At 35.5% G+C, this 27,634-nt stretch overlaps 1 protein-coding gene across 1 annotated transcript in view; it reads right to left on the bottom strand.

The window, feature by feature from the left end:
- Positions 1-14,528: 14,528 nt before the first annotated feature.
- The window catches only part of THBS2 (thrombospondin 2), a 47,405-nt gene continuing 34,299 nt past the window's right edge, over positions 14,529-27,634 (bottom strand). Inside the window, exons 16-22 of the mRNA XM_023503363.2 lie at positions 25,892-26,010; positions 25,086-25,320; positions 22,430-22,657; positions 20,637-20,908; positions 20,199-20,296; positions 17,600-17,739; positions 14,529-16,694 (exon numbers count right to left, since the gene is read on the bottom strand). Coding sequence (XP_023359131.1) covers positions 16,687-16,694; positions 17,600-17,739; positions 20,199-20,296; positions 20,637-20,908; positions 22,430-22,657; positions 25,086-25,320; positions 25,892-26,010 — 1,100 coding nt within the window. The 3' untranslated portion in view covers positions 14,529-16,686. The remainder of the gene's footprint in view (positions 16,695-17,599; positions 17,740-20,198; positions 20,297-20,636; positions 20,909-22,429; positions 22,658-25,085; positions 25,321-25,891; positions 26,011-27,634) is intronic.

Below are 27,634 nucleotides of genomic sequence, written 5' to 3'. Positions count from 1 at the left end.
ACTCTTTCCAAGATGATATGATGGTATACTTAGAGAACCCTAGAGAATCAACTAAAAATGATTACAAAAAATCTGCAACTTTAGCAAAGTTGCAGGATACAAAATAAATAAATCCACATAAATCATCAGGATTTTTATACATTACTAACAAAGTCCAACAGCAAGAGATACAAAGAGAAATTCCATTTAAAATAACTGTCAATAGTATAAAATATTTGGGAATGTATCTGCCAATGGAAAGTCACAAACTGTATAAGCAAAACTACAAAACACTTTCCACACAAATGAAGTCAGATATATGCAATTGGAAAAATATCAAGTTCTCTTGGATAGGTCGGGTGAATATAATAAAAATGATGGTAATACCCAAACTAATCTATTTATTTAGTGTTATACCAATCAAACTCCCAAGAAAATATTTTACTGACCTAGAAAAAATAACAACAAAATTCATCTGGAAGAAAAAAAGGTCAAGAATTTCAAGGGTATTAATAAAATAAAATGCCAATGAAGGAGGACTAGCTGTGCTAGACCTAAAACTGTATTATAAAGCAGCAGATTCTAAAAACCATTTGGTACTGGCTAAGAATAGAGTAGTTGTTCAGTGGAATAATTTAGGTTCACAGGACAAAATAGTAAATGACTATAGCAATCTAGTGTTTGACAGACCCAAAGACCCCAGCTTCTCAGATAAAAACTCACTATTTGACAAAAACAACTAGGGAAATTGGAAACTAATATTGTAGAAACTAGGAATTTACCATATGCCAAAATAAGGTCTAAATAGGTTCGTGATTTAGACATAAAGAGTGATATTATAAGCAAATTAGAAGAACATAAGATGGTTTACCTCTCAGATCTGTGGAGAAGGAAAAATTTGTGACCGAAGAACCAGAACTTGATAAATTTGATCATGATAAGCTAAAAGATTTTTGTACAAACAAAAGTAGTACAGAGAAAGAATACAAGGGAAGCAATAAATTGGGAAAACATTTTTACATTTGTATTTAATGGTTCTAGTAAAGGTTTTATTTCTAAAATATATAGAGAATTGACTCAAATTTATAAGAATTCAAGTCATTCTCAAATTGATAAATAATCAAAGAATATGAACAGAAAATTTTCAGATGAAGAAATAAAAAACATTTTGAGTCATATGAAAAGATGATCTAAATCACTATTGCTTAGAGAAATGCAAATTAAGATAACTCTGAGATACCACTACACACCAGTCAGATTGGCTAAGATGACAAGAAACAGTAATGACAAATGTGGGAGGGGTTGTGGGAAAAGTGAGACACTAATACATTGTTGGTGGAACTGTGAACAGATCCAGCTATTCTGGAGAGTAATTTGGAACTATGCTCAAAAAATTATCAAACTGTGTGTGCCATTTGATCCAGCAGTGTTGCTATTGGGCCTATATCCCAAAGAGATCTTAAAGGAGGGAAAGCACTCACAAGTGCAAAAATGTTTGTGGCAGCTTTTTTTGTAGTGACAAGAAATTGGAAACAGAGTGGATGCCTATCAGTTGGAGAATGGTTGAATAAGTTATGGAACATATGAATGTTATGGAATATTGTTCTATAAGAAATTATCAGTAGGATGGTTTTAGAGAAGCCTGGAGAAAGTTATATGAACTGATGCTAACTGAAATGAGTAGAAGCAAGAGATAATTATATACGGCAACAATCTTATGATGATCAATTCTGATGGACGTGACTCTTTCCAACAATGAAATGAATGATCAATTTTCAATGACTTCCTGATGAAGAGAACCATCTACATCCAGAGAGAAGACTGCAGGAACTGAGTGTGGATCATAACATAACATTCTCACTCTTTTTGTTGTTGTTAGTTTACATTTTACTTTCTTATTCATTTTCCCTTCTTTTTGATCTTATCTTTCTTATCTTTCTTATCTTTCTTATGTAGCAAGATAATTGTACAAATATGTTTACATATATTGGATTTAATATATATTTTAACATGTATAGTATATATTGGATTACTTGCCATTTAGGGGAGAGAACTGGGGAGAAGGAGGTGAAAATTTGGAACACAAGGTTATATGCATGGAAAAATTATTTCTGCATATATTTTGAAAATAAAAAACCTTAATAATAAAAAACTAGAAATAAACAGAACCAAGAGAATATTGTATATTCTCTCAAAAGCAACATGATTATATGATGGTCAACTGTGAGTAACTTGAGATGATTCAAGGCAATTCCAATACACTTGTGATTAAAAAAAAATACCATCCACATCCAGAGAGAAAATTACGGAAAGTAAATGTGGGTCAAAGCACAGAATTTTCATCCTTTGTGGTTGTTTTTTGTTGTTTGTTTGCTTTTTTCCCCCTTTGCTCGTGTTTTTCCCCCTTTTGATCTGATTTTTTCTGTGTGTAGCATGACAAATATGGAAAGAATGTTTGGAATATGATTGAGAGATAGCAGAAGAAAAAGAAGATCATCTGTTGCAGTTTTCACTGCTAATGACCATATTTCTTTGCAGACATGCCCACTTCCTTGGCTTCATGAAACTCTTTGGTTCCTCACTTAGCTACATATTTGATTCATCTTTTTTCTGGGTATACAGAGTACACTATAGGACAAAAACTGGGCTAGGAACAAGTATTTGGTTCAAAGGATTGTAGTTCATGATAATGATGAAGCTTTGGTTAAATATCAGTTAGAAAAAAGGAAGGGAATTGACAATCAGAGGGAGAGGGGAATTTCAAAGTTACAAATCTTAGAGATGTAAAGCAATGTACATTAAAATAAATAAATAAATCAGAAAAATATTTTCATGCTTAAAATAAACTCTTTATACACAGAGGAGATAACTATGTAGACCCTAGGTGCTATAATATGGTTCCTAGGCCTAAAATTATACAATTGGTGTGTGTATTACAATCATCTTCTCTAAATGTGGAAAACTAAGCAAATCTTGTTGTATAACAGATCCTTATGGAAAATGGCTTAAACTGAGTCAAATGCTGCCTGGTAAGATCATAGGTACCTGAGATATGACAGGGTCTTTTAAATTACCAATGTGAATAATTTAGTCTTTGAATCCTTATCCTTCAACCAATCCTCATGAATACTGTGTATGGTGTTTTCAGGGTGTGAAAGATGTAATAAGATGAATTTTTCTATTAAGTAGATAGTATCTTAAGGAACTAATTAATGCTTATCAAATATTCATTTTATTTTCATTAAAAATAAATGTCTTATTTTCCTCAAAAGAGACTATAAGCTCAGGCAAGAACTACACACACACACAGACACACACACACACATATATATATATATATCTTTGCATGTTCATCAAGGTCTAATATGACTGAATATTATAAATAGTATATAGGCCTTCAATTTCAATAGACTTGTGATGGAGAGTGTTATCTGCATCCAGAAAGAGGACCATGGGGTTTGAATTTTGGATCACAACATAGTATTTTTCCATTTTGTTACTGCTTGCTTTTTTTTTTCTTTCTCATCTTTTGATCTGATTTTTTTTTTTTTTTTTTTTTTTTTTTTTTTTGCTGAGGCAATTAGAGTTAAGTTACTTGCTCAGGGTCACATAGCTAGGAAGTATTAAGTATCTGAGGCTAAATTTGAATTCAGGATCCTGGCTTCAGGGCCAGCCTTCTATCCACTGCACCATCTAGCTGCCCCTTGATCTGATTTTTCTTGCACAGCATGATACATATGGAAATATGTTTAGAAGAAATGCATATATTTAACCTATATTGGATTACTTGCTGTCTAAGAGAGGGGGATGGAGGGAGAAAGGAGGCAGAAAAATTTGGAACAGAAGATTTTACAAGCATGAATGTTGAATTTATTTCAGATCAAAACTATTGTCTTAGCTTTGTTCATCTATAGCAGAAATCCAGCCCAAAGAGCTTACCTTCCTGTTTTCTCCTCTGAATCTAGTCTATAATAATGCCAATTTGATTACATTTTTATTCAACCACAGAGAAAAATTCTAAAATAGCATCCTCTAGACTACAGGTCATGCCTCCCTCCCTGGTTTATTTAATCTGTTCAGATTGAAGCTCTTTCTTAGATTGTATTTGATTAGCCCAATGAATGAGTGCAAATTCACCTATATTGACTATAGATGGTTGCCCCCAGACTATGCTTTCTATCTATCTTCCCTAGATGTCTTAACATATCTATCATTTGTCTTACTGTTACATCTGCCTCTTTCCCCCCAATTCAACCACACACACACACACACACACACACACACATCCTGAGAACAGTGCCATCTGAACCATAGACCATATCATACCTTCATCCCAGCTAGTTCCAAACTAGCCTTCACAACAGCTCCTCTAGCCATCTTAGGACAGCCTGCCATCATCATTGCTAGATTACATAACCTTATCCTCAGATCCAACACTCATGTTACCTTTTGCTTTGAAAATAGTAATCAAATTAATATAACCATATTACCACTGCTTCTAGAGAGTAATGAATCTGACTACTAACTGATAGCCCTGTGGCTACATTCACCATTCTTATAATTCCTCAGAGGAAAACAAACAAAAACTACTCTTTTCCCTGACCATCAACCCCACCACCACCACCACTTCCATCATATGTGCTCTTCAAAATAGAACATAAGATTCTCGATGGCAGAGACTATCTCATTTCATCTTGTTATCTTCAATGGTTAGTAGTATCTAATAAGTGCTAGATAAATACAATTTCATTTATTCAACTGAAAAAAGAAACCATCTTTTAAATTCCTCTGTTTGGTTACAGAAGAAACAGATTTCAGTTGTATCAATTAGTTTCACAAGTTGCAAGCCACCCACAGTATTCCAGAAGTATAATATACTATTTGAGAACTCCATAGGGGATTGCACAGGCAGTCAGAGAAAAAATCACTAAGCCATTTGGTACATCCTATGGTTCTGAGAGTCAGCCTGGGGTTTCCACAAATGAACTGACGTAGTCTGGAGCTGATCTGGAGTTCATCAAAATTGAATTAGACCTTCCCAATCAGACCCACATCATGAAATGCCTTATCTTTCCAGTGGCTGGCTTCCCATAACTTTAATAAGCAATAGCTGCTTGAGGGACTGCTAATGTACATCTCCAAACACTAAAACATTTGAGAATTTTTTTTATAATTTCATGTATTCTTTGGGAGGTAATGTAATGGGCTGAAGATTGAGTTGATGCACTGAGGTCCCAAGCATGTGAGGCTAAATAGTAATTGGACCATACTCTATTAATATATATGCTTGGAGAAAGAATGGCCCCCGCCCACTCTCTGTGCAAGTCCTGATGTGTTGTATAGGAAATGACGATTTTGGTGGAGGCACAGGGGCAGGAAGAGAGATGAGGAGAGAAGGCTGGCTGGTTTCTGGTCTGGCTGGCTTCCTGTTGCAGCTGCTCACATTGCTAATCACCCTTCACCTCCTATCCTTCTTCATCTCTACTGAGAATAAAGATTGAAGATTTTCCCTTAATCTGAATTCTGTTATTCTCCAGTTGATTTTAAAATACGTGGTCATCACATTTGGCGCCCAAGTGTGGGAACCAAGGACCCTATTTTCACTGAAGAAGTCTCCAGTGACCAGTAACTTGGGTGAGTATTGTAATAGACAAACAGGGAACTTATTTTCTTAAAAACTAAATAGTAACCTTTTTTTGGCTGAAATGGGACAGATGCTAGCTAAAGATTCTCCATTCCCCACCTCCAACCCCTTTAACCACAGGAGTGGCGCTATAGAAAGCATGCTTAAGCTGATAGAAGACCAAGGGCTACTTATAACTTGGGAACAGATAGCTAGATTTCTGGATACATTAAAATGCACCTCCCTTTGATTCTTAGAGGAGGAGCAAATCTCTCGGGATAATTGGACATTAATTGGGCAACAGACCTCCACATATTACAACAAAAATGGTCCTCATTCAATTTCCATCAAGGCATTCTATTTATACAATATAATACAGTTGGCCTTAAAAAACCCTATTATTTCTAGAAGAAAGAGAAAAATCTCTAGAAATAGCCAAATGGGGAAGCCTGAGATAAAGGAGGAAGACAATGAAGAGATTAATGACCATATCCCCACAGGACATGGAGACTTAAGTGAGGTTCAAGGGTGTGGTGAATCTGAGGCACCATCAGCCCCACCTAAGGAGCAGGTAATTGACTCTCCTCCATCAACTCCACCCTCCGGGATGGAGGGAGAAGGGGTAGTGGGAGGGGCAGTGACAGCACCAGCACCACCACCCCCAGCATCCAACTACTCCTATGACTAGATTGCAAAAGGGACTAATTAAGACCACAGTGGAAGGGATTGATGTAGCAGAACTCCAACATCACATTTTTCATGTAATACAACAGTTTAATTCTTCAGGTTAAGAAAGTAGAAAATATGCTCCTTTTGACATAGAAATCTTCAAAGACCTGAAAAAGGTTTTCACTCTTTATGGGGTTACATCAGCTTATGTTAAGATGTTATTATAGAATTTGGTTTTTGAAATCTTGATCCCTAATGACAGGAAATCTGTAGCAAGGGTATGCCTAGAACCTGGAAAAAACTACTTGTGGCTTTCTGAATATAGTGAGCTCTGTAGGATACAAACCCAACAAAATAGTCAAATTGCAGTTCATGCTGCAATCACCTATGACCTACTAACAGATGTCGTTGTACAGATTAATTATTCCATAGAAGCATATGAGCAAATTGGTGCTACTGCTATCAAAGTGTGGGCTTCTCTCCCACACTTTGACAAGGGTGAGGCCTTCACAAAAATAACACAAGGGCCAAATGAACCCTTTGCTGACTTTGTAGGACGTTTGCAGACTGCTATCACAAGAACTAATGGTGAAAATGCAGCAACAGACATTTTGATAAGGCAACTTGCTAAAGAAAATGCTAATGAGGTTTGCAGAAGAATTATACTAGGACTGCACAAGGATGCTCTTTTGGAGGAGTTCATAAGATGCTGTGCCACAGTGGCACACTTTTATAGCCAGGCTATGATGCAGACTTCCCAAGATCCCAACATGGGAAGACAGGGTCCATTCTGGCAAGGGACTTCCAGAGAGACTCGTGAATGCTTTCAGTGTAGTAAAGTAGGGCATCTGAAAGCTCAATGTTGGTATAGAGACAGAGTGAGAAAACAGGGTGGGAGAACAAGACTCAATACCCCATGTCCAAAATGCAACAGAGGCTTCCATTGGGCCTCAGAATGTAGACAGGTTCAGGGAAACCAGATGAGGGGCCCAGCCTCAGGACCCCAAGCAAAAAATACCTGGGGCAGGATGGTAGCCAATGGTGTACCCAGAGAGTGCCGAGAAGTCCAGTACCCAGACATGACCAATCAGCCAGGAAGCCATATGATGGGAGAAAGGGATTACAATTAGGGAGAATAGAGTTGTATGCAGCTGGGACAACTGAGATACCCCCTGGAGAGGTGAAATCTGTTCCTCTCCAGCCTATGGATTATCCCTTGCCTCCAGGCACAGTAGACTTGACCATTTCACCTCCTTTTTATACGTACAAAACAGTGTTCATCCACACACTGATGTGGGAAACTGGGGAATGTGTAGATATTATCCCAGTCACCAATACAAGCAGACAATGTGTGACTTATCACCCAGGAGAAGTAGTAGCATCAGCTTTACTCATCAGAATCCTAATAAGCAACCTGGTGATAGTCACCCAGATTCTGACTCCAGACCACAAAATTCAGGAATATATTGGACAGCAGCTGTAACAGCTGACCGACCTATGCTCACGATCTATATAAATGGCCTGCCATTAGAAGGATTGGTAGACACAGGTGCAGATCGTACAGTCATTAGAGGTGCCAACTGGCCCAGTCACTGGCGAAAGATTAAAGCAGACACCTACATGTCTGGCAGAGGAGGATCAATAGCAGCTGAAGTTAGTGCTGCCCCTATGAGATGGACTTTTGAAGGCAAAACAGGAGTTTTTACTCCTTTTACAAATGAAAAAATCCCCAACAATCTGTGGGGAAGAGACGTTTTACAGCAATTAAGGTTAAAAATGATACTTTGTTTTTTTTTTTAAGCAGGGCTGCTGTTGAAGTCCTGCCAACACTTTCACCTGTTCCTATCCAATGGAAAACTGATACACCAGTGTGGATAGAACAGTGGCCCTTAGGTAATGATAAAATTCAGGCCTTATTGGATATCGTACAGGAGCAGGTTGACCAAGGACACTTATAACCTTCTCTAAGTCCTTGGAATTCCCCAGTGTTTGTTGTAAAAAAGAAATCTAGAAATAGAGGATGTTAACAGATTTAAGAAAGGTGAATGAACAGATGGAAACTATGGGAACTCTTCAACCTGGACTTCCATCTCCTACTCAATTGCCTAGAGAATGGCCTCTTTGGGTTATAGACATTAAGGATTGTTTCTATTCTATCCCTCTAGATAAGGAGGATATGAAAAAATTTGCCTTTTCAGTGCCCAGAGTTAACTTAGCTAAGCCTTATAAAAGATATGAATGGACAGTTTTGCCACAGGGAATGAAAAACAGCCCCACTATGTGTCAAACGTATGTTGCTGCTTCTCTTGCTCCAGTAAGAAAAGCATTTCCAAGTTATGCTATTACATTATATGGATGATATATTGGGATGTGCACCTGAGGAACAAATGTTAGAAGCATGTCTACAAAAGACCATAGAAACACTAAGGAATTACAAATTATACAAAGCACCAGAAAAAATTCACAGACATGCTCCTTTTCAATATTTAGGATATGAAATATCCCCTAAGGAGCTTACAGTACAAAAGCTGTCCTTAAGAACAGAGAAGCTAAACACATTGAATGATTATCAGAAATTGATAGGAGATATCCAATGGATGCGACCAGTGTTAAGCCTGACTACCTATCAATTGCAACCATTATATGACATTTTAAGGGGAGACAGTGCTTTAAATTCACCACGCCAGCTTACAAAAGAAGCTCAAGAGGCTTTGAGAAAAATTGAACTGGCTTTATCCAATGTGGTTGAAAGAGTCACTCAAAAACCTTTGGAAATATCAGTTTTTGCCACACAAGAGGCACCTACAGCAGTCCTTCATCAAGGAGACAATGTGATAGAGTGGGTGAAGCTCCCAGCACAACCAGAACAAAGCCTTGCTCCTTACCTAGTGCTTGTTGCTAGAATTTTATTAAAGGCCATTAAGCGAGCAGTACAATTATATAGGACAAGACTTAACAAGATATAAACCTTTTATACCAATACACAAATTAATGTGTGCTGTGAGACCATCCCAGAGTGGCAAATTTTATTAGCCATGGCTCCAAATTTTACATATGGGTCTCCATTAAAGATAACCAGCCTATTACATGATTGGTGATGGATTCTTGAAGAAAAAGTTTCTAAAGTTCCTCTTAAAGGACCAACTATCTTCACGGATGCATACAAATATAATATTTGTGCTGTGTTCTCTCATGATCTAACTATAAAGAGAGTAGTCAGAACTCCTTTTCAATCCACTCAGCAGAATGAATTGTATGCAATCATTCTAGCTCTTACTTATTATCCAGGAGACATAAATATAATATCTGATTCGGCCTATTCAGTAGGTGTGGTACAAAGAATTGCCACAGCCCAAATAAAATTTGCATCCTCTAATATATATCAGCTCTTTAAGAAACTTCAAGAGCAAGTGAGAAAGCATCCAGGTAAGATTTATATCTTGCATGTCCACTCTCATAGTGGACTTCCAGGTCCCATTTTTGATGGCAATTCAAAGGCAGATAGCCTTCTAACTATGTTGGTCAATACTTCTTCATTCCAAGAAGCCCAGGCAACTCATTCTAAATATCATCAGGCTGCTTGAGCTTTATGTTTACAATTTGGAAGAACAAGAGAGGAAGCCAGGAGCATAGTAAAAGCCTGTACGGCTTGCCTTCCTTTCCACGCTCCTACACTGCCTCCAGGGAAGAACCCTCATGGTTTGAGACCCAATGAAATCTGGCAAATGGATGTGACCCATTATAAATCTTTTGGTCGTCTGTCTTTTATCCACATTGTGGTAGACACCTTTTCAGGATTCACTTTTGCAATACCAGCAGCAAAAGAGACAGCCCGAGTGGTCACTGAATTCCTCACACAAGCATTTGCCATTATGGGTGTGCCACAAGCAATAAAAACAAACAATGGTCGTGCTTATACTTCAAAACATTTTGCACAGTTTTGTGCACAGTATAAGATTTTATACACCACGGGCATACCTTTTAATCCTCAAGGACAGGCAATAGTAGAGAGGAGAAACAGAGACATTAAGACGCTCCTCCAAAAACAAAAGAAAGGGGAAGCCATAAGTAACCCTAGAGAACTTCTAAATCTAACCCTTTATACTTTTAACTTCTTGATTTTTGACAAAGATGCACTGGCTCTGGCAGACAGGCTTTATAACCCACTGGAAGGGCAGTGTCTAGTGAGAGCAGCAGCACTATCTTTAGATAATCTCCAGGTGATGTGGAGAGATCCAGAAAGTGGTGAATGGAAGGGATCAGATAGGCTAACTGCTTGGGGGAGAGGGTTTGCTTGTATCTCTACAGGTGGAAAAGGAATCAGATGGGGTGCCAACAAGCTGTATTTGCCTTGTCCATTGCAGAGATGGAGCAGACTCTTGAAACAAAGGAGAAGACCCAAGAAATATTGACCCAACAATCGGTTCTGTTGCCGATTGTACTCACCATTGAAAGAGCATGGCAGTTATGGCACTTGACTCATGGACATTGAAAATTGTTGGACTTCAAAACCCTCAGGAATCATTGGATTCTCTGAGACATAAGATTGTTGTAGGACTTGAAAATCCTCAGGAATCATTGGATTCTCTGAGACATAGGACTTGAAAACCCTCAGGAATCATTGGATTCTCTGAGAAATGATAAGACTGTTACAGGACTTCAAAATCTGTTGGAATCATTGGATTCCCTAACACATAAAAAGACTTTTGAAGGACTTCAAAAACTTGGGGGGATCATTGGATTCCCTGACATGTGAAGCAATGGACAATAGATTGGTTTTGGACTATCTCTTGGCTGCTGAAGAAGGAGTATGTGTGACTGTTGTTTATATACCCTCCTTCTAGGACTTCTGGTGATCTTTTCCAACACCATGTTGATTTATATTGTTTGCTATTCTGCTACTTGTGTGTACAATTCATGTTTGTTACACCACATCGAGCCTGCACTGACTGAGGGGAGGGTCATCACTAATAGCCTCTGCGTTATTGCTATGTGCTTGTGTAATACCTCTCATGCTGATGGGTTTGTGTATAATAAGACCCTTCAGCCCGCTAGCAACCCCCACTTCCCTTTGGTGCTTTTCATCTCCCTTCCTGAGATGTCAGGAAGGGTGTAATCATCTCCTTTGTGGTGGTTTCACCTTCCTTCCTGAGAAGTCAGGGGGGTCATGATCACCTCCTTTTCAGTGCTTTCATCTCCTTTCCTGAGAAGTCAGGGAGGGTGTGATCACCTCCCCTTGGGGGCTTTGACCTCCCTGAGGAGTCAGGGATGGTATGACCACCTGTGTTCTAAAACAAAAGAATGCGGGAAATGTAATGGGCTAAAGCTTGAGTTGATGCACTGAGGTCCCAAGCACGTGAGGCTAAATAGTAATTGGACCATACTTCATTAATATATATGTTTGGAGAAAGAATGGCCCCTGCCCACTCTTTGTACAAGTCCTGATGTGCTGTATAGGAAATGATGATTTTGGTGGGTAGAGGCAGAGGGGCAGGAAGAGAGGTAGGGAAAGAAGGCTGGCTGGCTTCTGGTCTGGCTGGCTTCCTGTTGCAGCTGCTCACATTGCTAATACCCCTTCACCTCCCATCCCCCTTCACCTCCAATCCTTCACCTCTACTGAGAATAAAGATTGAAGATTTTCCCTTAACCTGAATTCCTGACTCTGGCTGATTTTAAAATATGCGGTCACCACAAGGTAACTTTCAAATTTTAGTTTGAATTTACAAATCTAATTGAAATCACTAGCATTTTAATTTGAAATAAGCATGAATGTGTTCTTTCTGTCTCTTTTAGAAATAATAGAGCATGTTTGATGAGCCTCAAGTAAGAATGTATTATTTCTTGAACCAGTTGCCTGCCAGTGACCTTCACACAAAGTTTCCCTGAGGAGAAATTGTTTATTGCTATGACTGGGGAAGCCACAATGAAACATAACTCACCAGTCATATTTTATATAGAGAGAAAAATAAAAGAAAGAAAGAAACAGAAAAATAGATGGAGAAAGGGAGAGACAGAGACATAGAGAGAGAGAGAGAGAACTCATACACAGGGAGTGGGGAATTGAGCTATTAAATTTCGACTTGGCCAGCTATAACTCTCATGTGTAGCTAAATGATTTCCCCAAAACTACTGTTTTGTTTTGTTTTGTTTTGTTTTTTAGTATATTCAGATTAAGTACTCTATTCCTACTTTCTTCTTCAGTCCATCACAGCTCGTGATACTCCTAAGAAACAGATCTAATGATACCATTGTTATGATAAAAAACAAAAACAAAAACAAAACTCCAGTGTTAAGTGTCATGTTAAGCTTTCCCCATTCAGTTCAAAAACAAACAATTCTGTTTGACCAAACCTTTTATAGAGGTAGGTTCTCTTGGCTTGTTAACATATTTGTCCTCTTCCTGCAGTTAGTAATCCAGCCAAATGAGCCCTTTTGCTGATCCATACACCTGCACTCTTTATCTCTATGCATTCACATAGGGTGTTCTCTATGCCTGAAATGTGCTCCTTTCTTACTTCTTCCAATTAATAATTTCCTACAAAATTCAGAACAATCCCTATCACCCACATGAAGTCTTTCCTGATACTTCCATTGGTTCCAAACCCTCTCCCCAAAAATAAACTATGTTGTATCTATTTGTGTGTGTACATAGACAGACAGATAAGATAGATAGATGATAGATATATTCTTGTCTCCTCAATTTACATGTAAAATCCTTAAGGATGAGAACAGCTTTATTTATTTTCCTTTGTTCTCACCATCTAGCACAATGTGGATGTATAATGGTTTCTTAATAAATGCTTGTTGAGTGAGCAATTGAAAGAAGGAAGGAAGGAAGGAAGGAAGGAAGGAAGGAAGGAAGGAAGGAAGGAAAGAAAGAAGGAATAGGAGAACTTCAGAGCTGGAAGAGACCTTTGGGGTCAACTAGTCTGTCCCGTACCTGAAAAAGAGTCCTCTCTACAATATCTTGCATACATTTCTTAATCAAATGTTATAGAAGTATATTTTAAAATTTCTTTTCACTTTTAAGTCTATTATAATATGATACTGAGCAAAGAGCTAACTTTTGAAATTATAATTTAGACAATAAAAGCTGTATATTTTGTAATATCTGCCATCACAAGGGTATTGGGTTCAACTCTTGCCAAATGACCATATTATACCTTCTTGTTTTATTTCTGAATTGAGTGTTGATTTAACCTAAGTTTTCAAGTAAATATAATTTGCTTTTTACATTATTTCTGTCCCATTCTTTCTTCCACTTTTCATTCTGCTTTTCTCCATTTCACTTCTTTTTCCTTTGTTTGTTCTCCTCTATCTCTCCCCTCTCTCTATTTTTTTCTCCAAGTCTTCTAGAACTCCTTCCTTCCTTTTCTCTCTACTCTCTATCTATTCCCATTCTCCATTTGTTTTGTCTCCTCTCTTCTCTCCTATCTCTCCCTCTCTTCCTCTTCTGTTATTTCTCTTTTCTTTACTCTTCTCTCCCCTCCTTTCCTGTCATTCTCTCCTTCTGTCTCTAACTGTCTCTGCCTTTTTCTGTCTTTCTCCCCTTGTCTTTCTATCTCTCTCTCTCTTCCTCTCCTCCATCTTTCTCTTCCTTCTTCTCTCCTCCTTTCTTCCCTAATATTTCTGCCCTTCCTCCATCCTTCCAACCTATTTTCCTTTTAATTCATTATAATCTGTCCAAAAACCAATGAGGAGCTTTTGTAGGCTACCACACTAAGTTATCATGTTGTTTCCTTAAAATGCTTGGGTAGTGGTGTTTGCATGTTTGTTTTTTATTGTACAATAAGATTTTCAATATCTTTGCCTAGAAAAAGTGATTCCTTTTTTGTAGTAGTTGATTGAGTTAAGACAAGTACAGCTTGTATTAGTGAGGGGTGTCCCTTGTGCTGTTGTAATTTGTCTGAATCATTCTCATGTTACTTGCCAATATCCACTGTGAAAAAAATCTGCTCCCTACTTTGACAATGACAAGAAGCAGCAGGGGTAAATTTTTAACTGATTGGATCATAAAGAGTGCTAGTAGATTCTGTGGGATATTATGAGATCTGTGCAGAACTTAAGTATCTCCATAAGGGACCAGAAAACCTATACTTTGTACTCTGAGGAGTATTTTTGAAACAATCCATAACCAAGCAACAGATTTGTTTAGGTAACAGTTTAAAAAATTATCTTTCCTGTTTGAGTTTTTTCCCCCTTTTTCTACCCTCCCCCAAAAATCTCTTCATTTTATAAAAAAGGTAAAGAGAGAAGCTTTTTATATAAAACCTTTTTACAATTTATTTCTTCTTATTAATCTTTAAAGTATAAAAATGAGTCCCTAGCTAAATGAAGGACATCAATGGTAAAAATTTGTCCATGTAAACAAATAAATAATTATTTACAGTCTTTGGCAAAACAAAGCAGTTTCATCAATATGGACAAGAAAGATTTTTTTAAAGAAAAACAATATAAATAATTTACAAAGGAAAATATAGTACATTCTAAATATTAACATCATTGTCCCACACTGATGTACCATTTCAATCAAACAACTCCCAATGACCAAAATCCTACATGGCCATGACAACTGTGACATTTAATGCCTCCCACCCTTACTTGGAATTGGGATACAGTTCCAAAAATTAGGAGCATGAACTAAGAATAAAAACATTACAAAATCAAAACAACAATAAAAGTAATCACCAGAAGTATTTTTAAATTGTTAATATGAAAATGTAATAAAATGTGCAACAATGTCAAAAGCTATGGATTATTTTTCATTGTTATAAGAATAAAATGTCCATTGGGGAAAAAATGATATGAACAGAAATAATTTGCCCAGGGCCTTGCAGGAAAAAGTTTTCCTTTAGTAAAGTTTGTTCGTGAAATTTGATTAGCAAGTATTTCCTGTGCAGAAACGACATGCAACTTGATGCAAAGAAAAAAGATATTGTACATTTTTATATTAATGAGTAACTAATTAATTGATGAATCTGGTAAGAATAAATGCTGGTTTCCTATCAATATTCAATCAAGAAAACATCCTGTGTACAGTAAGGAAATAATAAAGTGAAATAGTGAGTTAAAATTGGGGGTAACTATATATTAAGGTTCCATTTATAAACTATTATGATTTTATTTCCTCCTATAGTAATCTATAGCATTCTATATGACAAATTAATAGTATCGAGTCATGTATTTTAACAGGCACATACATTACTTTAGTAGTATGTACACATTGTTATATGGTCATTATACTTATATTACTCAAAAATATAGTAGAGAGGCTATGTATGTATGACATGCTTAAAATAAGTTATTAGAAAATGTAGCTGCATCTGATAATCATCTAATAAATATTAACCAACATTTATAACTGGAACCTTAATTTAATGTGTTACCAAACTAGGTAACAGTAACATCGCCATCATTTGCAAAGCCCAAATCAGGATTTACGTGTCAAAGTGCATTCGTTCATTTTTTATTTGTTTTTATATTTTGTTTTTAATTTTTTCAGCAGCAGAGATTGGGAAAATGGGTCAGGGGGAAAAACAGTAACAACCCACAAGAAATGAAGGAATGGCAAACCACAAAAAAGAAAAGGAATTTAAAATAGTTCAAGGCTCAAGCTGGGGTACTCTGCTTTGTTATTGTATACATGAAGTTTGTTTTGGCCAACCAGCTTTCTTCTAACCTATAGAATCTAGCCTTTCACACTGTCACAAATGAGGTCTTATTGCTAGGTCTCTACTGAAAGGTATTTCCTGATGTTGATGTGAAAAAGATGTCTTTTTATGTGAGTTCTTTTGGTTATTATTAGTGGCTTTTTCTCCCCAAGAACATCCCCAATCAGTTGGAAGACACATTACACTGATTTCTGTAAATCACATACTACTCTCCAACACTTTCTTTATTATTATAGCATTACAACTTTGATTTAACCCCTATTCACACTTGGCTGATATATTCATGTAGGCCAGTCCTGGATTGAGAAGTGGTTTAGCACTCATTTTCCTACTTAATTTAAGACATGACTTATACTCAGCATCCTCTTCAACTACATATACATAAATATATTAAGTAATTACACTTTACATGTAAACGTCATCCTTTTAGAAACAAATAAAAACAGTGACATACATAGTCATACTCAATTTTTTCACTCTGCAGAAAGCTTCTATCATATTTTGCTTCTATGACACATTGGTCATAAAAAAGAGGGTCCTTTTGATATTATTTCTCAGAAGGCACTTGAGCATAGGATTGTCTGAGCAACTCCTAGCAATGGAGAGATGAAAGGCTGCTCAGAGGAGAGGATCAAGGAACTGAAGGAGAAGGAGGCACAGAGAGAGGAACTCCTTGATGAATTGAGGTGTCTAAGTTACCCACAGCACATAACAGTATTTTGCTGGAAAGGCAGCATCACTCACTCAGACATCTGCAGGGACAAGAAAAAAGATAAAAATGAATAAATGGGACTGTGACATGAGCTATCTTTGGACAATTGACTTTTTCCCTATGGGTCTCATTGCCTTATCTGTAAGAGAGAGGAAGAATTGATTATAAGAACATAGAGGTCATAGACTGAGAGCTGGTTAGATGATTTTGCCCTATTAATTCATTTTATAAGCTCCAGGGAAATTAAGTGCCTTGTGATGTCTTAAATCCAAATATTATGGAAAGGTTATTCGCAAAAGCCCAATGCTCTACACAGAGTAGAAACATCCATGTTTATTGGGAGAAATATCTGAAGCTATTTTGACAGATAGCTTGATATAAAGGGAAGAAAATAGGCACAAGGAGAGCAGAAGTCAAGGATTCTAGCTTTTCTCCTTCCTCCACTCACTATGACCTTAATTAAGCCTTTTCAATTCCCTAGTCCTCAAGTGTCTCATTTCATCTCTAAAATATCTTACCTGTTTGAAGGCAGGAACTTGGACATTCCAGATATAACATTTCATATCATAATTCAAATGTGATTGAATATTGAAAAGTAATTGCCTTCTGTCTATAAGATTCCTCTCTCCAAGGTTTTAATTTACAATACAGGTATTACATAGAGAACAGGCACTTCTTTTTTTAAAAACTCATTACAGATTCCCAGATAGTCTGGAGGTTATAAACTGACCAAGTCACAGATCATTTTATAACATAGATCTCCAAATGTCCATTAGTCAACATAAAGATATACACCTTTTATATTCAATTATTTTTTTTTAACTTCACCTCTGATTGATATGAAATTCCAAGGAGGGAACTCTATCTAATTGATATTGCTTTGCAACATAAAGTTGTACCTCTGGGATAGTGAACTGTTTCCAAAAAATGCTCACCAAAACTCACCTCGGCATTCATATTTGAGGTCTGAGAAAAAGACCATTTCTTGAGAGAAGACGAAAAGACCTAACCGTCCCCCAGCATAGGTTTGATCATAAATTGGTCCTGAATCTGCCATAACCTGCTTCCCTTCATGTACTAAAACTCTGTTGAAAAAGAAACAATAAAAGTTCAATTAACTTTCTAGAGAGTGTGGATAAATCCACTAATAATACCTAATGTTTATACAGTGCATTTCTAGAATGCTTTAAGGTATGCATGTAAAGAATTTTACTCATTTATTCTCAGGGGTCAGATTATGATAATTGTAACTGATATGACCTTAAGTCTTGATATTCAACAAAGCATTCATGTTATTTCATTTGATCTTCAACAATTCAATCAAGTAATTCCTGTTTCATATTTTATTTTTTGAAAGTATCTATGATTTCACTGTATAGTGAGGAAGTTCCCTTTACTAATTCAGGTCAGCAATCAGCTTTGCAACTGAGTTGGGTGGAACACTGAAAGGTTGATGACCAGAGTCAAAAGTGAACATAATCAAGTAGACATATCAAAAGTAGACATAAATGCTGGATCATCTCTCTATCCACTATATTATACTGTCTCACCATAGCTTTCATTATCTCACTTTTACAAATAAGGAAAGAGAGGCTTAGGAAAGTAATGGGGCTTATCTATGGGTCACATAGGTAATATCTGAACCCTGGTGTCTGAATCCAGTGGTCTTTTCAATATATTTTGTTGACTCTTTAATAACTCTAAATATGTGATAAGTCTGTTCCTTCGTAGTCTGTGGTCTAGCAATGTGAAACCATTGCTTCTGAGAGCAGACATATCATCTGACCTGGATGGGCTCCATGCCACTTCCCAATCTTCATTTCACACAGCCTTGAATCTGGTCATTTTTCCTATCCCCTTTTCATTCAAACTTTGGGCTCTTATGTTAGAATACTGGGCTCTGATAGCTCATCTTTCACCTTATCTTGTCTTGGAACCAAAACTCCACATGACTTCCTGACCATTTACAAACCATCCCTCCAAGGTAATCCACCCAGTCCCTAAGTCATTTAGTTCTTGTTTTAGAATAGAAGCTCATTGAGTTCTAGAATGTACTTGATTTCTTTTATTGGTATTCCCAGCACTTGAGACAGTGCTTATTACAGTAGATACTTAATAAATGCTTTAGCTCTCTATTTATTCAAACCTGTGTTGCTTGTCCCCCAACTGTCCCCCATTCCTTCTTAGTTAAATAGACATATGCTATTTATTAGACACACTAATATAGCTCTGAAAAGCATTTGGCTATCACAAAAATAAATAAATAAATAAATACTGAATTCCACTGAGTCATAATTCTTTTAAAAATTCATTTTTACCATAACCAAGCACACTATAGCAATATCTGTGCTCCAAGGAACCTGATTTCCATACTAACCTGTTGGGTATTTCAATGCACAGCCATCTGACTAATGAGAAAAAAAATGTTAACTAGTTGACCTTCTAAATAAACAAATATGTGCAAAAGCTCTGCATTAATTTAATGATTTCAAAGTATTAATAGAGAAGCAGGGAGTAAGGTATTTCTTTTTATTGTTTTATTTTTTCAATTAAGAAATATTTTTTATTTGTTGAAATTAACATATCAAGGAGAAACATGCATACTGGTTGGTTATCTTTAATGAGTTTTAAATTATGAATATAAATATTCTAATTCCTTTTTGAATATATTAGGAATCTAAATTCTAGATAATAATTTAGCAAAATGTAATAAATAATTCCAATATTTCTCTCAGTTTAACTTGGGAAAGTCACAGAACTTCATTCTGCTTTGTTTTCCTCAACTATAAAAATAAGACTAATGATAGTACCTATCATGTAAGTTTGTTATGAGAACAAATAGTATACTACATGGTTTCAAAGCTTGAAACACTATACGAATACTAACTAGGGTTATTTTTATTCCTGAACAATGGTTGACTGATGACTGACTATGCCATTCATTTTGCCTTTTTCTTTCTTTGGTCTTAAACTTAATTTTTAATGGAAATTATTTCAAAAATGTTTCTTAAATGTAAGTATTTTGTCATATCAGAAAGAAATTATCTTTTTTCAAAGGAGTAAATGCTTGTTAGTGTTAAAAAGTTAAAAACCTTTTTAACATATTTAAATATATTTTATGTTATATTAACTATAATCATAGATTACTCATGAATTAAAAGCAATTTGGATCTGTCTGAATACTATATTATGAGTTCTTTACATGAAATATTTTTCCCCATTTCAATTACTGTTAATTCTATCATTCTTCACGCCGACCCCAAAGAATGTATATGTGCCTGCACACGTGTGTACACATACACACACATCCTTCTAATCTAACTTTGTTTTTAGAGGCATTTCTTTAAACTAAACTTATGCACTATAGAAAAGTGGAGATTTAAAAGAAAAAGACTTTAAATCTAAGATTCTAGAGAAAATTTGGCTAATAGGATTAACTAGTGAATTTATCCATTAATCTTTTTTTTTTTCAAAAGAGAAAGATACAAAAAATAAGTTATACCTAGGAAATAGGAAAGAAACTGCAAGAATTGAGGCCTCTTACCTTATATAACCTGTCTTGGGTCTGTGAGTCAGATGCCACCTGTAAGCAGTGTAATCTTTCCAGCCTACATTCTTGGGGTCATGCCATAAAGTACGTACCTAGAAATTTTTAAAACAAAATTGTACAGAATTGAAAGTAAATGTAATAGTTATTTAGCATTTTCTACAAGAAATGCCACATCTCAAAAGAAAGAGGAATTTTCCCATGCAAAATAAATATTATTATCATTTAGTCTTTTTTTAAAGTATTACACTTTCCTAAAGATTTATAGCTTGACATTTATAAGATAAGTGGAATAAAGAGTTGCCACTGGAAAAGGATGGGAGGTTTCAAAACTCTATTTCTAAAACAAATAGTAACTATAAAATACTGAAGGAGAAAGCAGGTCATCACTTCCCCTTACTAATATTTATACTTTATAGACCACAATTTCCTTACTTGTCCTTTTGTGTTTCCTGTGTGCCACAAAGCATTCCTGAGATGTTCTCCAGTTCCAGTGGTAGAATTCACCACTTTGAGTGATACACCTGAGTAGCCATAAGCCCTAGTGGGCTGATTTTCCCAATAAGTCTGGGTGACTTGCTTCCACATCACAACATAAAAGCGACTGCTTGACTGGTAGCCAAACACAAACCCAGCATAATCATCATCACGATCAGTGTTGACATAAAATGTGCCACTGAAGTCCACAGAGCCAAACTCATCAAAACCTGGTTTCAAATGAGAAAAAAGCAATAATTTCAGATGATGATGAATAAATCCTTAATCTTATTGAATAGTCTTACAATTACTTAAACCATTACTATAGTCCTTGTCTTTCTGGGAGGTAGGTGCTATCATCATTTATATTTCTCGTAGGCATTTAAGAAAGGGTTGTTGGCTGATTTGTGATGTTAAATGCTAATGAAAGGATTTGATAAATAACAAAATATGATTCCTGACCTCAAGGAGTTTACAACTCACTGGTAAAATGAGGATGCAAATAATTACACATGTAATAAACCTATAATAGAAACACAAATAATGTATTATGGAATTAGAAAGCTAGGGAAGAATCCTTTTAGGGCAAAGAAATTCAAGGAAGGCTACATATGCCCTCGATTTTAACCCTGGTATTTTTCCTTGCTTTGTCTCTGTTTTTGTTTGAATATCGTGAGGCTGGGAAGGGATTAAAAATACAAAGGTCAATTTTATCTATAATGATAACAACTCACATAAAAACCTACACCAGATGTCACAATGCATTTTTTTTTGTTATAGGAACTGTATATGGTAAGGAATGTGCTTTAAGTCCTCTTTTACAGAGAGAAAAACAGGGTCAGAAAAGTTAAGTATTTTGCTGGTGATGGCACAGCAAATAAATATGAAAGGTGCAATCTATACTCAGATCTCCTGATCTTATAAATAAAGCTCTTTCTGCCATATTCCACATTGGTTTGTTAAAGACAAAGTGTCATGTAACCCATCATAGAGAAATCTGTCTTCTTTTTAAGGGATGTTTTCAGAAAATGAGATTCCACATCATCCCCCTGTGCCCTCCAGAATGCTTCAATCAGGAGTATGCACTCTCTGAAAGCTTATTTTATCCATTTATTTTTCCAGTTCAATCCTGGCTTCCCTGATACTTGTCACTAGTTTTCAGTGGGATAACCTTTTATTGGCTATTTAGGCTTTTAATTGCCCTTTAGTGGGTTAGAATAATCCAGAAACATGTAAAATACTATGATATATCCTAGATATATAAATCATTCTATGCTACTTTTATTTGTATAAAAATATTAAAGCTCTGCTGCAAATCCAGAGAAACTTTGATATATCTAACATTCCAATGAATCTCAAAGAAAAGAAGAGCCATCATTGTCCTTTTTTTCCTCAATTTCATTTTAGGAAGGGGGGGAGGGGGGGAAGAGCTATAGCTAATCTTCTATTCAGAATATTAGTAAATGTCCTATTTTCTTGTAAATTCTCCCTTTTTGCATACAATATGTTGGATTACTCCAATTGTCACACTTCAGAATACAAAATGGCATGCTCAATATTAAACATTAACAGCTCATTTCCTAATGTAGTGATGGTTCTAAGGAGCAAGACTTTAAATAGTGCATGTCAATAAGAATATTCAAAATGTCATATCAAATAAGGCCCGCATAATTTGCAAAGCAATGTGTGTAGCTCCTATGGTCCTCATTCACTAAATGACTAATAGCATAATGTTTTGTTTGGAAACTCACCTACAGCTATACCAGGATCAGAATTGGCTGTCTGCACTAATTCTTTGCCTTGGTGACGAATTACCCAATTGGGATCAATCTGGGTTGTTCCCTTAGGGTCTAAATGCACCATCTGGAACTTTCTGAAATCAGTTTCACTGATAGCATTGTTTTCTGGACACACATCGTCAATATCAGGGACATTGTCATTGTCAAAATCATCTTTACAAATATCACCTCTTCCATCACCTATGTTTAAAAAAAAAAAAGTAAAGAAAATTAAATTAGTTGTTTAAAAATAGCAATTATTAGTTAGTCTCTGTCTAATAAAAGCAAATTAACATGTCCTGAAAATTGAAGTCTAGTTACTACAGCATCTTAGAAGTCTATATGCCTTTACCAGTTCTTCTCCTGGGACTTCTACAGTTATTAGTCTGACTGTATTAATCATCACAACATCCCTACCACTTCTTCACTGCATTTCATCTTTTCATACACACACACTCCACCTCAAAAATCATCATTTGCAGCAGAAATTAATGACATATATTAAGAAGAAAATGCAAATAAACTGCTACTTTGGAATTAATTGAAACTGATTTTTATGTCAGAAGTTTTGGCATTCTACTCTTACTCTGTTGAGAACTTCCTTAGTAATGCTAACTTTTTCTTTCCATTTGTAAAATATTTCTTTCCTAATCTTCTGCTCCTTCATCAGGATTATTAAACTAACAAATTGAGTTTACTTAGGATTTACTTACTGGAAAATTTTTAGCAACCTTATTAAGAACAGTTTATATAAAGGAACCTATTTGGGAACAATGTGATAAACTACCTGAGCTCTATAGAACTCATACCATAATGCTATTAATATGATGCTCAAAACACAAGTAGAAAAGATCTTGTTGGTCAAGATTACTTTTCCTGGAATTTTCTGTCAATGATAAGATTATGTCAAATTTGCAGAATCAAAGGATCATGGAATTAGGTGGGAGCCAAAGGTCTATTTCTGAACAAATATCCCATCTACATATATTCGACAATAGGTCTTTGTCTTAAGACTTTAAGTGAGAAGGGACTCTACCTTGTAAAGAAGTCTATTATGTTTTATGTAGTTCTTTATGTTTAGAAGATATTTTTGTTTATTTTTTTTCTTAAATTTGCAAACTGCCAGAGTGCCACAAATCATATTCCACAAATTTGAAAATGCAGAAGGAATTTTTAAATGAAATACCTTTACTTGATTTAAAAAAAATTAGTTCTAGATAAGGAATTCCTTATCTAGAAATCAGAAAAGCATAATTTGAAGCCCAGCTCTGATATATATATATATATGTGTGTGTGTGTGTGTGTGTGTGTGTGTGTGTGTGTGTTGCCTGTGTGACTTGGTGAAAGTAATTTAACCTATCTGGATTTTAGTTCCCTAATATATAAAAGAGGTGGCAAAACAAGATGAACTCTGAGTTCCATTATAGCTCTAAATTTATAATCCCATGATCCTAGAATCTTTAAAAGCTATGCAAGGAAACAATCCAGCTGCTGGGAAAAGGAGACCAGATTCTCCAGAGTTGTGTTCAAGTTTCCAAGACCATTTTACTTGGTAATATCCCAAGACAAACTCCAAATCTTGGACAGCTGTGTGCTACAGAACTTGTTGGCCTTAACACTTATGATAATACTGGAGTCTCCCACTCCAAATTCCTTTACACTGGTCATAGAGCGAGTTCTTATGTCTAAAATTAAGATTTGTGCAAATCCATCTTCCTTTGAAGAGGTTCTTTTCCTAGGGAATATTGACTGGCAGTACCAGAGATTTCTAATTATAAGCTCTTGAAAGAATGGGTCCTGTAAGTAGCATGGGAATTAAAGAAGGAACACCTGATTTAATATAGACCATAGATCAGAGCATTTGTGATTTCTTTATCTAGATTTTAAATAATGAGAATCATACTCTGGAGATTTCCATATGCTTACACGTGCCATTGACACAACTTTCTCAATCTCCTTGTTTCTAAGAGATTCTGGAATTTGCTAATCCAAATTAATTTGTCCTCTAAAAATATAATTTTCCCAAAGAAGATTAGCATTTCATGTTATTTTTATTGTTTATACTCTTTGCCTACTAAAATAAAAGAAAAAAAAATCTATCTAGCTAGCAATTCTCATATCTCTCTGTCAGGGAAAAAATAAGTATCATTCCCCGGTCAATAGTTCATCTCTGTCTCTATTTAAAATGGTGAGACTTGTTCCTCAAAGATCACCAGACCCTTTATAAATTATGAAAACTCCGACATTACCTATCCCCACTGCCAAATACATACACATTTGATGTTTAGCATCTGTTAAAGAATGCAAACACAGCAACATGTCAGCAATGTATCAGACAGGTCATGCAGAAACAAACAGCATTTCAAGTGTCCAGTTCCATATGATATCTAAAACAACTGTTTTTCCATTATAATTTTTAAGATGATTTCATCACATTAATATCTATCTGCCTTTGGAGAACTTTTCATGAACACATTTCTAGACAGACTTCTTGGCTTTCAAATGAACAATCAGATACACACAAATGCACACACACATACACACACAAACACACACACACACATACAAACTGAAAAATAAAAAATTAAAATAAAACAAGCAGAATTATTCTCATTTAAAAGGTACTTACCATCTGAATCTTCCTGGTCAGGATTGAAAACAAGCCTACAATTGTCCCTGTCATCTGGAATGCCATCATTGTCATCATCAGAATCACAGGCATCCCCTTTACCATCATTATCATGGTCAGCTTGATTAGCATTGGAGATGTAGGGACAATTATCTTGGTTGTTCTGGTGGCCATCTTCATCTATGTCTTCATTGTTATCACACTGATCACCAACAAGGTCATTATCTACATCAGTCTAACAGGATCAAGTGACAAATTATTAACCCCACTTCAGTGAAGAAAAAAAGATAATATCAAGAGGGCAATTCAAATTATTGGCCTTAACAAAGATCCACTGTAGGAAAGCTGATTTTTTTCTCATTATGATAATATAAATACCATGAGTTTAAAGTATTTTATTATTTCCTTTTCTTTTTATATCCCTTATTATTCCATCTGTGAGAGTATCCCTTTATATTCACGAATACTTTATGGAAAGATATCATGTGGAATCTGAGACCAGAGTTGGAATTTAATCAATACTTTCATGTCATAGCAACTAAGACTAGGAAATCCACCATATTTTGTCTGTGACTATCAGAGCCCTTCAATAGTAATTTGCTGCAAGCATACAAAATTTTAATTAAGAACAAAACCACAAAAGCCTCTTGCATCATGTTTCATGAAATGAACATATTTGTGCATAAACTGTTATATATACTAAAGGGCATTCATTTTAGTATGCTTATTCATTCATTTACCAATTTTTATTAGGCTAAGCTATAGTTCAGTCTTTCTCCACTCATTCATTTAATCCAATTATTTACCTGGTCAGGATTGTGCATCAAGGGGCAGTTGTCACAGTGATCTCCAACCCCATCGCCATCAGTGTCCCTTTGATCAGTATTGTAGACATAGGGACAATTATCTCTTTCATTAAAAATATCTGCAAATAACCAAATAAAGATATGAAGCATTCTGAATTTAGGAAAAAGCTATACTTTGTGTCCTATTCCTTAAATCACTTTCAGTATTTTTTGTCTTCAATAAGCAAATGATCTAGAAAATGATCATATGTGCAAGTATTTAGATTTATCAAATAGTATGATTTCTATTCCTTTTTGGAAATTGCTTAGAATTCTCCCATTTTAAAAAATAGATCTCACTCTTGGGAATTTCTTAGTAATAAATCATAATGAATAGTTTTTTAGTGAGTGTATTTACAATGCACACCTTTGGGGATTCCAATCTGTATGACCAATTGATTATCTCCATTGAGACTCCATGAGTTCTGCAGGATATTGCATTAATTTAGCATTTGCTAGTGGGAAAATACCAATGATAAAGCTTTGCCAGATTTTCTGTCTACTCTTTTGTTTCAGGAAATTTAATCAATGATGTTACATTCCTGGAAAAGTTGCATTGTGTAGAAATAAATAATATAAATTGGCAATTGACTGAAATAACTAAAGGATAACAAAACATCCAAGATAACATTGAGGCTTTTTTCATACAAAAAGGATCATAATATTGCCAACAGTAAAGAGGATCATGTGAAAAGGATTTAAGGGGGAAGATGAGGAATTCTGTCATAACCACAATGAATTTGAAATAGTGCTGATATAACCAGTTGGAAGTAAACTGGAGAAATGTGTAACTGAGTAGTTGAAAAGAGATTGGAACCAGTTCCAGAACTCAAACATTAGAAATCACAGAAGAGGACAAAATTTGTGGTGGAAATAGTATTAAGACAGCACCCATAAGACCTGGTTCAAGTATGCTCTTTAACATTTACTAGCTCTATGACTGTGAAGATAGCTTTCTTACTCTAGACCTGTTTCTTACAATGCTTAAAGTAAGGAATGTTTCTTTAACTTATTGATAGACTGAAGAGACAACAACTGCAGGACTTAGTGGAAAAGGTCTCAAAGATGCACATGACCACTTATGACCCTTGGGGTAGAAAATATCACTAGAATTTCCCCCTAGTGCTTATAATCAAGAGAGTAAGCATGTTATAAATCTGACCCTTGGATTTCTGGATAGAGTGTAGAGAAAAGAGATGAATATGTACAAGATGGAAAATTGGTTTAGACTGAGTGACTAAATTGATGCTCATGGGAATGATTGGTTGAGAGTAATATGCTGTGAGTGGAATACTTTTGGTACAGATTTCTCAATAATTAAAGATTTTCTTTCAGGTCAATATCCTCGGATATTTATAAATATATAAATGTGCAGACTCCTCAATGCCCCCCAGAAATTCACTCTATTTATCTATCTATCCACCTATCTATACCTATATCTCTACTCTATACATACATATACATGCATACTACATATATATATACAATTTTTATAGTATATATACTACAATATATGTATTATATACACACATATGTATATATGTTATATATGTATGTATATGTATTACCTGGCATGCATTAATTACATATTCAACTTTTTTCAAATAATAACATGCATAGGAGTGGAGGAAACATCCTATCTACAAATAGTAGATACTTTCAACTCATATGCCATCTGAGAAATTATTTGTGAGATCCAAAGAA

This window comes from Sarcophilus harrisii, chromosome 4 (assembly GCF_902635505.1).
Source record: "Sarcophilus harrisii chromosome 4, mSarHar1.11, whole genome shotgun sequence".
In the NCBI taxonomy this organism is placed as follows: Eukaryota; Metazoa; Chordata; class Mammalia; order Dasyuromorphia; family Dasyuridae; genus Sarcophilus; species Sarcophilus harrisii.
The sequence above is the reverse complement of the archived record's forward strand: the minus strand, read 5'-3'. Positions and strand labels throughout refer to the sequence as shown.